This window comes from Chiloscyllium plagiosum, chromosome 31 (assembly GCF_004010195.1).
Source record: "Chiloscyllium plagiosum isolate BGI_BamShark_2017 chromosome 31, ASM401019v2, whole genome shotgun sequence".
Classification (NCBI taxonomy): domain Eukaryota; kingdom Metazoa; phylum Chordata; class Chondrichthyes; order Orectolobiformes; family Hemiscylliidae; genus Chiloscyllium; species Chiloscyllium plagiosum.
Window position 1 is genome coordinate 24,522,376 of NC_057740.1, and position 12,508 is coordinate 24,534,883.

General features: G+C 41.0%; 1 protein-coding gene across 2 annotated transcripts in view; it reads right to left on the reverse strand.

Moving 5' to 3' along the window:
* gipc3 (GIPC PDZ domain containing family, member 3) overlaps window positions 1–12,508 on the reverse strand; it is an 86,171-nt gene that overhangs the window by 57,404 nt on the left and 16,259 nt on the right. For both annotated transcript variants that reach the window (XM_043720735.1, XM_043720736.1), the window contains exons 2-3: window positions 8,355–8,540; window positions 2,102–2,282 (exon numbers count right to left, since the gene is read on the reverse strand). In XM_043720735.1, the coding sequence (XP_043576670.1) occupies window positions 2,102–2,282; window positions 8,355–8,540 (367 nt within the window). The remainder of the gene's footprint in view (window positions 1–2,101; window positions 2,283–8,354; window positions 8,541–12,508) is intronic.

Sequence of the window (12,508 nt, forward strand, 5' to 3'; positions counted from 1 at the left end):
ACTGCTGTGCTCTTCCAGCACCATTAATCCAGGTCAGGTGAATTGGCCATGCTAAATTGCCCATAGTGTTAGGTGCATTCATCAGAGGAAAAATGGGTCTGGGTGGGTTACTGTTCAGAGGGTCAGTGTGGACTTGTTGAGCCGAAGGGCCTGTTTCCATACTGTAGAGAATCTAATCTAATCTGGCCTCCCGATCTGATGATATAACAGACATCGCCATTCATAAGCTGTTGAGACTTTGAGGAAGGAGGAATGGACGAATTGTACTAGAGAGCAGTAATTCAAGATCAGTGTATGCATCACAGCCTGGTTTGGCAACTGCTCTTCCCAAGATCGCAAAAAACTACAGAGGGCTGTGAACACAGCCCAGTATGTCACACAAACCAGCCTTCCACCTCCTGACTCCATCTATACTTCCTGCAGCTTTGGGAAAGCAACCAACATATTCAAAGATCCCTCCCACCCCATTTATACTCCCTTCCATTCTCTTCTGTCAAGCAGAAGGTATAAAAGTTCGAAAACTTGCATAAGCAGATTCAAGAACAACTTCTTCCCCACTGTTATCAGTCTTTTGAATAGACCTCACAAATGTTAATGTTGATCTCTCTTTCTCTCTGCACCTTCTTTGTAGCTGTAACACTGTATTCTGCAGTGTTCTGCAACTTGATGCACTTTGTATGATACAATCTTCCTGTAGAGCATGCAAAACAATACTTTTCACTGTATCTTAGTACTAGAGCCAAAGATAAATCAAATCAAATCAAATCAAATAAATAAAAGAGTTTGTTCAATCACTGAGAGTAGGCCAGTATAGACTGTGAAAGATAGCAGAGACAGATACAACAGATTCAGAATAAGAACAGAGTGGTGCTGGAAAAGCACAGCAGGTCAGACAGCATCCGAGGAGCAGGAAAATCGACGTTTCGGGCAAAAGCCCTTCATCAGGAATAGAGGCAGGAAGCGTCCAGGTGGGGTTCCTGACCTGCTGTGCTTTTCTAGCACCACTCTGATCTAAACTCTGGTTTCCAACATCTGCAGTCCTCACGTTTGCCTCAGAATAAGAACAGTCTAGTCTATGAGTGCAGCCTTTACAGGGCAGGATGGAAAGTCAAAGACCAGACTTTGTACTAGGTAGAATCCATTAGGACAGAACAGCATGAGTTTGCATCCATGGTGTTTGAGAAATGCACAGAAATGGCTCACACCAGAGAATCTGGTAGCAGCTGAATTGATGATGTTGGCTAATGTAACACAATCTGGGAGCTTTCTTGTAATTGCTGTCAAAGGGGAAGTTGCTTGAATCAGGCCAAAGGTAAAAATAACAATTATTTCTCAGTATTGCTTACATTTCTTACGAAATCAGTCTAATAAATTATGCATCCTAGTTGGGACCTGCCAAATGTTCTAGAAGATATCACTGCAAGCATGGTGCATAGCCATTGCTTTTTGGCCTTCACTCTTTAATTATTCCATAGTAGCATTCAATACTTTCCTTGTTTGCCCAGAAACAGATGGACATTTCAATTGCCAAGCTGAGCTTGCTCATTCTGTGACAGGTGGCACTTGAGAGGAGCTAGCTAGCATTGTGAACATTTGTCATTTCCCCTAGACCATAGCACTGAGCTATGGGCAGCCTCAATAGTTAAACAAAAGTTTTTAAACATCCTTTTTCCATTCTGCTGTGTTTGCCATGAGTGGAATATCTCTCGCAAAAATAACAAGCTCTGGTATCCGATAGCTCTCCAATACAACCATCAACACCAAATTTACTGTTAAATTGTCAATAAATTATTTTTTTATTGGCTGATATGGAGTGTATGGCCATTTCCAAATCTGTAATGGTAGGCTTCTGTGAAAAATTCGGGCAGTTCCAATCCTACTTGGAAATGGTTAATAATTTTATTAATAATGAAGTAAAGTTAATAAATATTACAATTACAATGGCATTTTGAAGTCACCTATTAATAGATTGTTGCACAATTACCTTTGGACTGGTTTTTAATAATAGGTTAAGAATGTCTTAACAAAATAAATATTACCTTTTATAGAAAAAATTAACAATGTATGATTTGAATGTGGACTGCTTTGTTGAATGACTCACCGAAAGCCTTCCTTGGTTCCACTAATCCAAGTGTAAATGGTTGACCTTTGGGCAAGTCTTTCAACATCTTGGCAACTTCGTAATGTCGACAACCTACTATCGTTTGATTGTTTATTCCCTCTATGTGATCTCCAACACAGACTGTCTTAATTCTGTCAATTGTACTGTCTTCTTTTATCCTCTGTGGAACCAAAGTTATTGTTTAGTAAAAATGAGTTTAATTAGCCATATGAAAGAGGCTCATATTTTCATTAAGTATTTCAAAGTTCAATGGAGAGGCAGAGCTCCAAAAATTTATTACGTTAATTAAAGACAGAAAGAAATCATGAATTTGACATTAGCTGGCATTTCACCTCAAAATCTATGCCTAGACACATGAAAGCAAAGTTATTAACCTCACTGTGAGATGAGAGGAAGGTCTTCCCTTGATGATTTCTTAATACTTATAAGTGAAATTGTTTCTAATACTTTACATCTTCATATGGTTCCCAGCTTGATTCTGAGAAATTTGACTGTTTAATCTTTTAACTAATTCTGTAGGATAATGTTTTACCCAGAGAATGATGCCAGGATATGTTATCACAGGAGGTTAGTCTGCCAGAACTGAATAATTTTTCATGTGATATTGTAGAATCAAGCTATAAATTAACAAAACAATAGGGGAAGGGGTGATAACATATATTCACAGTACATGAACCTAATGAGGATATGCTAATTGAGCAGAAATCCAAGAAAGCAGAAATTCACCTGTTCTCCAGTTTTCAGGTCCCGTTATGACGAAGGCTTTGAACACAAGTATTCTGGCACTAATTTATCATTTTTTGCTTATTTAAACTATTTAAGAAATCAGTTACTAACACTGATTGGTCCCTTTTTCCTATTCAATGCAACACCTTTCCACATGGAAATCATATAAATAAAATTAAGCCAACATTCAGATAATGTTACTATATTCCAATCAGCAACATTTAAATGTTAATGTGTTTAAAGTGACAGCACTCTGATAGGTTGCTATTTTTAGTATCGGTAGAGCATCATTATGAGCAATATGAAACACTTTCTGTTCATTCCTGACACCAACCAGGTTCCATTTGTTCAGATGAGGAGAGGTTAGATTAGATTCCCTACAGTGTGGAAACAGGCCCTCGGGCGTAACTAGTCCACACCGACCCTCCGAAGAGGATGGAGATGGATGTGGACCTGCAAATGCCCAAAAACCCAAATGAGCAATGGTGAGACAGGAGGTAGCTGAGAAGTTGGGATATCTCCAACAGAACCCAACAGATTTCAGGTCAGCATGGAGGTACGAGACATCTTGTGAAGGTGGAGGATTAGTTGCCTTCTGCATCTGGGATCCCCTCTCAGTTTGTTCCTGCCGCAGACAGCCCCTTCTCAGTCCCACGGCTATTGACAAAGCATCATCAAACTGCTGCAGTCATAGAGCAGGTTCCAGCCCCTGACCAGGAGACTATCACAATGCTAGAGTCTAGATTAGAGTGATGCTGGAAAAGCACAGCAGGTCAGGCAGCATCCGAGGAGCAGGAAATTCGATGTTTCAGGCAAAATCCCTTCATCAGGGATGGTGGTGTATCAGGCAGTCCATCAGGACCTAATAATAGGGCCTGAGGATTAGTGGAGCATGTGGTGGGGCTGGGGCCTTTGATTTCTGTCCCTGGCCCTTGTGTTAATGACCTCCATCCCATGCTCTCCTGTACTTGTTTCTTAGAGTCCTTCACACGGCTCCTCTTGGCTTTCCACTTGTGACAATTGGTCTTCATCGTCTTCCTCAGCTCAGGATGCTTTGTATTTCACTAATTCATCCATGGTCAAACTCTGGCCCCACTCCATCCCTAAATCCTTTCTACTGCACCAGGATATTTGCCTATCACAGTACTAGAGCCCACCAAGTCTCGGGCAGCTGGAGGACACCTGCTGAAGGGATCCCAGGCTATTGCCCAGCTGTCATATAGATGTACACAAAGGAAAAGATGTGCTATTTATGAGGATTGGCTGTACTAAATTTCCCAGCGTTATGCAGGCTGGGTGGATTAGCCACAGGAAATGCAGGGATAGGGTGGGGGCAGGGGCTGAGTGGGTCTGCGTGAGATGCTCTTCAGAGGATTGGTACAGACTTGATGGGTGGAATGAACTCTAGATGCACCTCAGCATTTCAGGTAAGTAGATATCTAAAGTGTTCCTGCTTGTGTCAGGTTAAGTTTGTAATCATGGCGTTATTTGTTTTATGGAAATTTCCATCTACTTTTGGAAACCCTTTGGCATTGCAAGAGGACCATGTCCATTCCATGGGCTGGCTGGGAGTGACCAAGGTGAGTGGAGTCATCTGGAGTCATAGAGTCATAGAGATGTACAGCATGGAAACTGACCCTTCGGTCCAAACTGTCCATGCCGACCAGATATCCCAACCCAATCTAGTCCCACCTGCCAGCACCCGGTCCATATCCCTCCAAACCCTTCCTATTCATATACACATCCAAATGCCTCTTAAATGTTGCAAATGTACCAGCCTCCACCACATCCTCTGGCAGCTCATTCCATACACGTACCACCCTCTGTGTGAAAAAGGTGCCCCTTAGGTCTCTTTTATATCTTTCCCCTCTCACCCTAAACCTATGCCCTCTAGTTCTGGACTCCCCGACCCCAGGGAAAAGACTTTGTCTATTTATCCTATCCATGCCCCTCATAATTTTGTAAACCTCAATAAGGTCACTCCTCAGCCTCCGACGCTCCAGGGAAAATAGCCCCAGCCTGTTCAGCCTCTCCCTGTAGCTCAAATCCTCCAAACCTGGCAATGTCCTTGTAAATCTTTTCTGAACCCTTTCAAGTTTCACAACATCTCTCCGATAGGAAGAAGACCAGAATTGCACGCAATATTCCAACAGTGGCCTAACCAATGTCCCGTACAGCTGCAACATGACCTCCCAACACCTCAATACTCTGGCCAATAAAGGAGGAGAAAATGAGGACTGCAGATGCTGGAGATCAGAGTTGAAAAATGTGTTGCTGGAAAAGCGCAGCAGGTCAGGCAGCATCCAAGGAGCAGGAGAATCGACGTTTCGGGCATAAGCCCTTCTTCAGGAATTATTCTGAGGAGAGAAGAATGAAAACTGGAGTAACTCAGTAGGTAGGTGTCATGGCTGCTGGCAAGACACCAGTCAGGTACCTGCAGGACCTGCTGGCGATTTGTGCAGATCTGTTGCATGTTGATGGGGTGGTATCCTTCCCTGTTAATGAAGGGCATTGGCTGGCCTGTGAAAGGCCAATATCTGCAGCCAATGAGATATGGGGGAATTCAGCGAAGGCAGCGAATCCTCAGTTTAAAAAATAATGCTTTTATTGGCTGCACTGATGTGCAACTGTGTGGGAGTTATCATCCATGATTCTCTTTGATTCTATGTCTCCAATGGGAGTGGAATCAGCCAGAATCATAGTCATTTCTGTTCATGCTCACTTTTACATTGAATCACTGCCAATGCAACCACAGCCTCCTCCTCAAACACCAACTTAGATCTACCACAGCTCGCAAGAGACAGGCAGTCTTGGGTAATATGGTCTTCACACCAGAGCTTCCCAATCTCTGGGCCATATGACAAGATTCTGGAGTCACAAACTCTAAGGCTCAATGGCAGCTGTGGAGTTTACTTTAAGCTTGGACATTGATGACACCCCTTTAAATGATTTGTTTCCCTGATGGTGGGCCTGGCTGGATCATCGATTTTCTGAGACCCATTTACAGGTGGATCTCTATTCTTTTGTAAACCCTCCCTGTTGAACAATTCTCTCCTGTCAACTCAAAAACCCTCTCCTCTCAACCTACTCAACAATTCCCCGACCCTCCGAGCCACTGCTCCTTCTCAGTGAAAGGCCCAAGGCATGGGGTCACATCGAGAAGAAATTTGGGAAGTGCTGCATCTAAACCATCTGCACGGAGCTTAGCCACTGTCTGTACCACTGCCACAGGGCACCATCGTATACCACACTGGAACCTGCCCGCTGTACCCACTGTGACCGTTTGTCACTTTTCCATCCTGCAGGTGGCCAAGCGATTTCTACTTTCTGCATCTAGACATAGAGTCATAGAGATGTACAGCACAGAAACAGATCTTTCAATCCAACTCGTCCATGCCAACCAGATATCCTAACCTAATCTAGTCCCATTTGCCAACACTTGGCCCATATCCCTCGAAACCCTTCCTTTTCATATACCCATCCAGGTGCCTTTTAACTGTTGCAATTGTATCAGCTTCCACCACTTCCTCTGGCAGCTCATTCCATTCACACACTACTCTCTGCATGACAAAGTTGCCCCTTAAGTCCCCTTTAAATTTTTCCCCCTCACCCTAAACCTATGTCCTCTAGTTCTGGACTCCCTCACCCCAGGGAAAAAATCTTGTCTATTTACCCTATCCATGTCCCTCATGATTTTATAAACCTCTATAAGGTCACCCCTCAGCCTCCGACGCTCCAGGGAAAACAGCCTATTCAGCCTCTTCCTGCTCAAATCCTCCAACTCTTCTCACCATCATAGGCTCTACTCTTCACTGGAGGACCCACCACCTGAATGGCCCACATCACGTTGAGGTGCTGCCCACTTTAAGGTCATGCTGTTGATTGCCTCTCTGACAATGCCCAACTCAAGCCTCTTGTAGGGACTCTTGCTGTCTGTACCAGGAGCTTACTTGCTCAGTTCCCTCAACTCTATTGCTGCTCTGCAACAGTCTTTCTGTGAAGACACAATGCCTGAACCCACTGGGTCTGATTACAACAATAAACTCAGTTGCTACCTCAATGTTGCTTCTAAATACTCACTTTGACTCACTGTTTCCCCACGTATTCCTTGTAAAATTTGGAGGGGACAGCAAAATCCTGTTCAACTTGTTCCCCAGTGATGTTATTGACCTGTCCCTTGCCTGTTCTGAAAATAATGAGTACCATTCTCACACAGGTCCACTGTTGGTCAAATCCAAACCCCATGTGATGATGCAAAAGGTCCTCTCTGATGCCACCTTACACTGATCCCCGTGCCTCCAAAACCATCCATTATAGAGCTGTAAAATGTGGGCCTCTCAATGCCAGTGGCTCATGGTTACTCAACATCACATTTCTGTGAGGATAGAATTCCTGCAGAAGCTGCCAAGATGGAAACCATTTCTGTTTCTCTGTCTCTTCATAAAAATAAGTGCTCCTGAGTGTTTTATTTATTTTAGTCAGTCTCCATCTACTGGTATAATTTCATTATTGTCAATATGAATAATGACCTTGTATTCTCTGGGTCGGATCCCCTGAAGTACCAAATTGCATAACCTTCTGTTGTCTAATGTAATGATTCTGAAGCAGATAATGTTAACGTTACAACAATTACACCATTCTGCTAAAATTGCAGACAGTGTGTGGGTGAGGACAAGGGGTTCTACTCTAGCTTTTGGAAAACAGGAATCTGTACTACCACCCTAGTAATTATGCCTGACCAATTGCAATAAACCTTCTAGATTTATAACGGAATAGAGCCTCTTCTGTAGATACTCCACAGTGGTGAATCCCCTGCTAATAATCACTGGGTAGGCCCAACACAACCAAAAGATGAAGGAGGGTTAGCAGCAGTGAACTACCTCAAACCCCCCCTTATCCAGTATCACATATTGGTAAAGGTGGCAAAAACTACAAAGTACCAGGAGTAGTCATCTGGGAAAATATCACATCTTCCATATATTCACACAGGACATTTGCAAGAGCTTTGAGTTGTCTGAAATAGACAATAACTATCTTTGCTCAAAGAATTAGTTTAATAATTTTTTTATGTTTTCTTTTCACTTCAGACAGCTCAGGCATGTTTCTTCATTTCTGAACTCAGGTTGACTAGTGCCCTGATTTTCTTAACAAAGCTAAAGCAACTATTTGTCAACATCCACGACTCTATGGCTCTATGTGCTGACACCTACCTTTAATTGAACACATTAAACTTTAATTTGGACTTGCTGCCACTGCAGCTCCACACTGAGCCAGTTTATAGCAACATGTAGCATAAAAACCCTCTCTTTTCAAATTAAGCATAATTAAAGGTCAAGTAAATTCAAGTTTCTCACCATTTTACTTTTAGTTTTTATGAAACTTTTATGTATACTGATTTACAGCGACTGTTTTAATATTTCTTTCTTTACATCATCTTCTTATCCCCAACCCCTAATTTGTTCAGCTATACTTGAAGGACAGTGTCCACCGTCCGTGCTTCTGGTACCTTAATGAAAGCATAGCCTGTTCCATTGTCAGTGATGGTCAGACCAAGAGCATCTTCTGATTTTATCACCTCCACTTCCTTCATTTGTCCTTTTACATGGGCAAAGATAAAATCCTCCAATCCAATCTGACCTCCCAATAATTTCTGCATATCGACTTTGTGAGTATTCAATGTGCAGAAGAGAATCTATTAAGACAAAAAAAAGCAGTTGTACTTAAAATACATCACGAACAATGTAAAACTAGAGCAACAGTCATTGAAATGATAAAAGTTCATGTTTTAATTGTAACCTAATTATGATAATAAATATGGGCCTGAGAATATGTATCCAATCAGGCTGGCCTGGATATTTAGAACAGAATTAACAACTTTTTCTTCAAATAAAAACACACAAACATTTGAAAATAAAAATGAATATATTACTTGTGGTACAAGTACCAATAAAGATGTTAAAAGCAAAATGTTATGCTATCACCTGAGGAATAACACAATTACTGCTATTGCTTATCAGCCAACTAGTTAATATTTCCTAAGATATAATAAAAAATTTTGATCTGACATATAAGTTATTGATATGATGTATAATTTTAACGTAAGGGTATTTATAGACTTACAAATTCCATTTTTCTTATGGTTTTTCCTGAATGCGTCATATTTAGAATCATAAACTGTTCTATAGCACAATCCCACAGAAAGGTAAGAATTACCCTGCATTTAATTTGCATGAATATATAAGAATTGTCTCTGATCTTTATGCAAATTTTAGACCCCCTCAATCCACTGATGTGCATCCACATAGTTCATTTTGGAATCATCTTTCCTTTGTTGCTGCAAGACTTCTTGCACATTTTTATTCTGATTCCTCCTGACATAAATAACCTTAACACCTGGAGATTATAAGAAACCTCAACCGTTTAGTCTTACATTTCAGGCAGTATTGAGCTTCTTGCTGACCAAGTAAATGACGGGGTTCAGCCAGTCCTCATGTAAAGGTGTAAAACTATGTTAATTTATATCATAAAACAGCCCGTGCCAAGATAAAAGATAAAGAAGTGTGGAAGGATCAGTATAGATAATTTTTTATTGTTTCAACATATAATTGTAGTTTGCATAACTGATAGTTAAAGGAGGCTATTATTATTATGGATTGATAATTCAGCAAAGTTGATAAACTGTTGCATTTCATGACATAATTTAAAGTCCTAAATTTCCTGTATCTCTATAGATTCACCCAGCACATTTATTATTTCAACATAATAAGTTCTAATGACACCAATAGTTCTATGATAGAAGAAGGTAAACATGTCAACAATTTTATTTTATTGTAAATTATATCCTTCGCCTGATGTAAAAGAACCTGCCTTTGTGTTTTCTTCAATGTTTCCATTAAATTACAAGAATACTTTTGGAAATTGTTTTTCATGTAAAATTACAAGCTGAGAATTATAGACATACTTTTGAAAGTTCAGGCTACATGTGGGAATAGTGAAGCTATTAATGACAAGCTCCTGAGAATTACAGAAAGATAACTGCAGCAACCAAAAATCAAACCAGAAGGGAGGGTGTTCTCAGTGATGTATGCATGGCCCCCATTTTATCATGAAATTGGATCCTTCTGTTCATGGGAACTACCAAAGATGCAGTGAAGGGAAAGCATGGGTGAGAATGTCCAGTGTTCTAAGAATGGGGAGTGCCTTCAGAGACATGAACAAAGAATGGTTAGTAGGGCAACAAGAGAGATCATAGCTACTGCAAATAAACATGAAAATATAGGAATGAAGATACAGGTCAGGAGGGGCACATATCAGTTACACCGACAGAACAGCAAGTCACTGTGAGAAATTAAAACATGAGTTTCACATTTTTGGCTGAGATAATTCCTCATGAAGAGTTTATGCCCGAAACATCGACTCTCCTGCTCCTCGGATGCTGCCTGACCTCCTGTGCTTTACGAGCACCATATTTTTTTGATAATGATCATGCAGAGAAGCTGATGCAGTTTGCATAGGTACAGGCAATTAAGGTACTGGAGGGGTCAACCTCAGAGCAATCACAAGGGATTTGTGCAAAGAAGCAGAAAGAGAGGGCTGCTGACCACATAAAACAATTTGGTTAATGGAAATGATTATGGTGTTGGGGTTAGGACTGGGAGTCAGATAAAGCCGTTCTTAGATCAGACAGGATATCGGAATTTCACATGGTCTAACTCAAGTTGCAGCTGCAGCTGGGAACTCAGAGATAAAATGCTTGCATTAACCAAAGAACATGACCTCGGGTTTATTGCGATGTAGTTAAAGGAAGTTTGGACTGATCTTTAATTTGATATTAAACTTAAGTTGCTCTCTCCAACTGGGTTTGGAGAATTCCATTGAGTCCAGAAGTAACTGGATTGAGCAATGGAGATGGCATTTTAGCATTGTCAATTATAATAAAGACCATTTGGTTCACCAATATCCTTAAGGAAGAAAATCTGCTCTCCTTATCTTGTCTGGACTACTCCGAACCCACAGCATCGTGGTTGACTCTTAATTACCCTCTGGGCAGATTAAGAGTGAACAATAAAACCTAGTTAAGTCATCAAAACACGCATCTAGCGAACAAATAAAAAAACTGGAATATTTTTTATTAAAAATTCAGATAAAAGCATATATACATTGTACATTCGCTTAACATATTAAATCAATGGGATAAAGGGCATGATTACCTTTGGGAAGAAGAGGATGGATAAGACAATTTGCCTGATTTGTATCCTTTTAACCTTCTTTCAGATTTATTTATCTGACTCTGTCCATTTCTATCTCTGCATGTCACCATTTTATTTTACACTCCTACATTCTTCCCTTTCAGTTTTGCTCATTTATTGGGCACTATTGCCCATTCAGTTAATTGACTATTGATCATTTTTATGAGCAGTGCCTCTCACCTCACGTCTGATGTTTAGTTTTTTTCCTCTTTCATTAGGCCATGGATGGAACGAGTTCAGGAGCTAAATGGAGCTGATGGAACCTAAACTGGGCATCAGTGAGTAAATTATTCATGAGCATGTATCAGACGATAGCATTTCAATGATCCCTTCCGTCGCTTTACTGATGCATCAGGAATAGACTAATAGAGTGGTAGTTAGCCAGGTTGGATGTGTCTTTTTTTTAAGACACAGCATAACTCAGCAAATTATCCACACTATCTCATGTCGTAGCTATACTGGAAGAACATAGCGAGGGATGCATTTAATTCTGGAGCACAAATCTGCAACGGTATTGCCAGACTGCTGTCAGGGTCCATAGCCTTTGTAGTATTTATTGCCTCTAATTTTTCTGGATGTCACATGAAGTGAATCGATTTAGTTGGAGACTGCTATCCATTTTGCTGGGGAACCCAGCAGAAGGCTGAGATGAATCATTCACTCGACACTGCTCACTGAAGATGGACACAAATACACTTTGTCTTTTGCACTGATGTGCTGGGCTCCCCCTCATTTGAAGACTGGGATCTTTGTGGAGCCCTTTTAAACCTCATTTTTATGCAGTCATGATTCTACTCCTGGCATGCCCTCCTGCACTCTTATTGAACCAGAGTTTATCTCGCAGCTTAATGGGATCCATCATTTGGAGGAGCTGGTGTTGGACTGTGGTGGACTAAGTTAAAAATCATGTAATATCAGGTTATAGCCCAACAGTTTTATTTGGAAGCACCAGCATTCGGAGCACTGCTCTTTCATCACGTGGGTGTGGAGTATGTATGACACAGAATTTACAGCAAAAGTTTACAGTGTGGTGCAACTGAAATGATATACCTGTATTGAAAAAGACCTGGAGTGTTCGTTAAGTCTCTCATCTTTTAGAATGACCATGTTGGCTGTAGCTCTTTCATATGTAAATGACAGACCTTTTTTTTAAAAGTTACATTCTCAAGGGAACTTTAATAATAGAATACTTAAAAGGGAAATCAGGAGGGCAAAAAGGGGGCATGAGATAGCTTTGGTAAATAGAATTAAAGAGAATCCAAAGGGTTTTTACAAATACATTAAGGACAAAAGGGTAAGTAGGGAGAGAATAGGCCCACTCAAAAATCAAAAGGCCCCCTCGGAATGTGCAGCCCTCCACTCCCTCCGTTCCAACCCCAACCTCACCATCAAACCAGCAGACAAGGGAGGC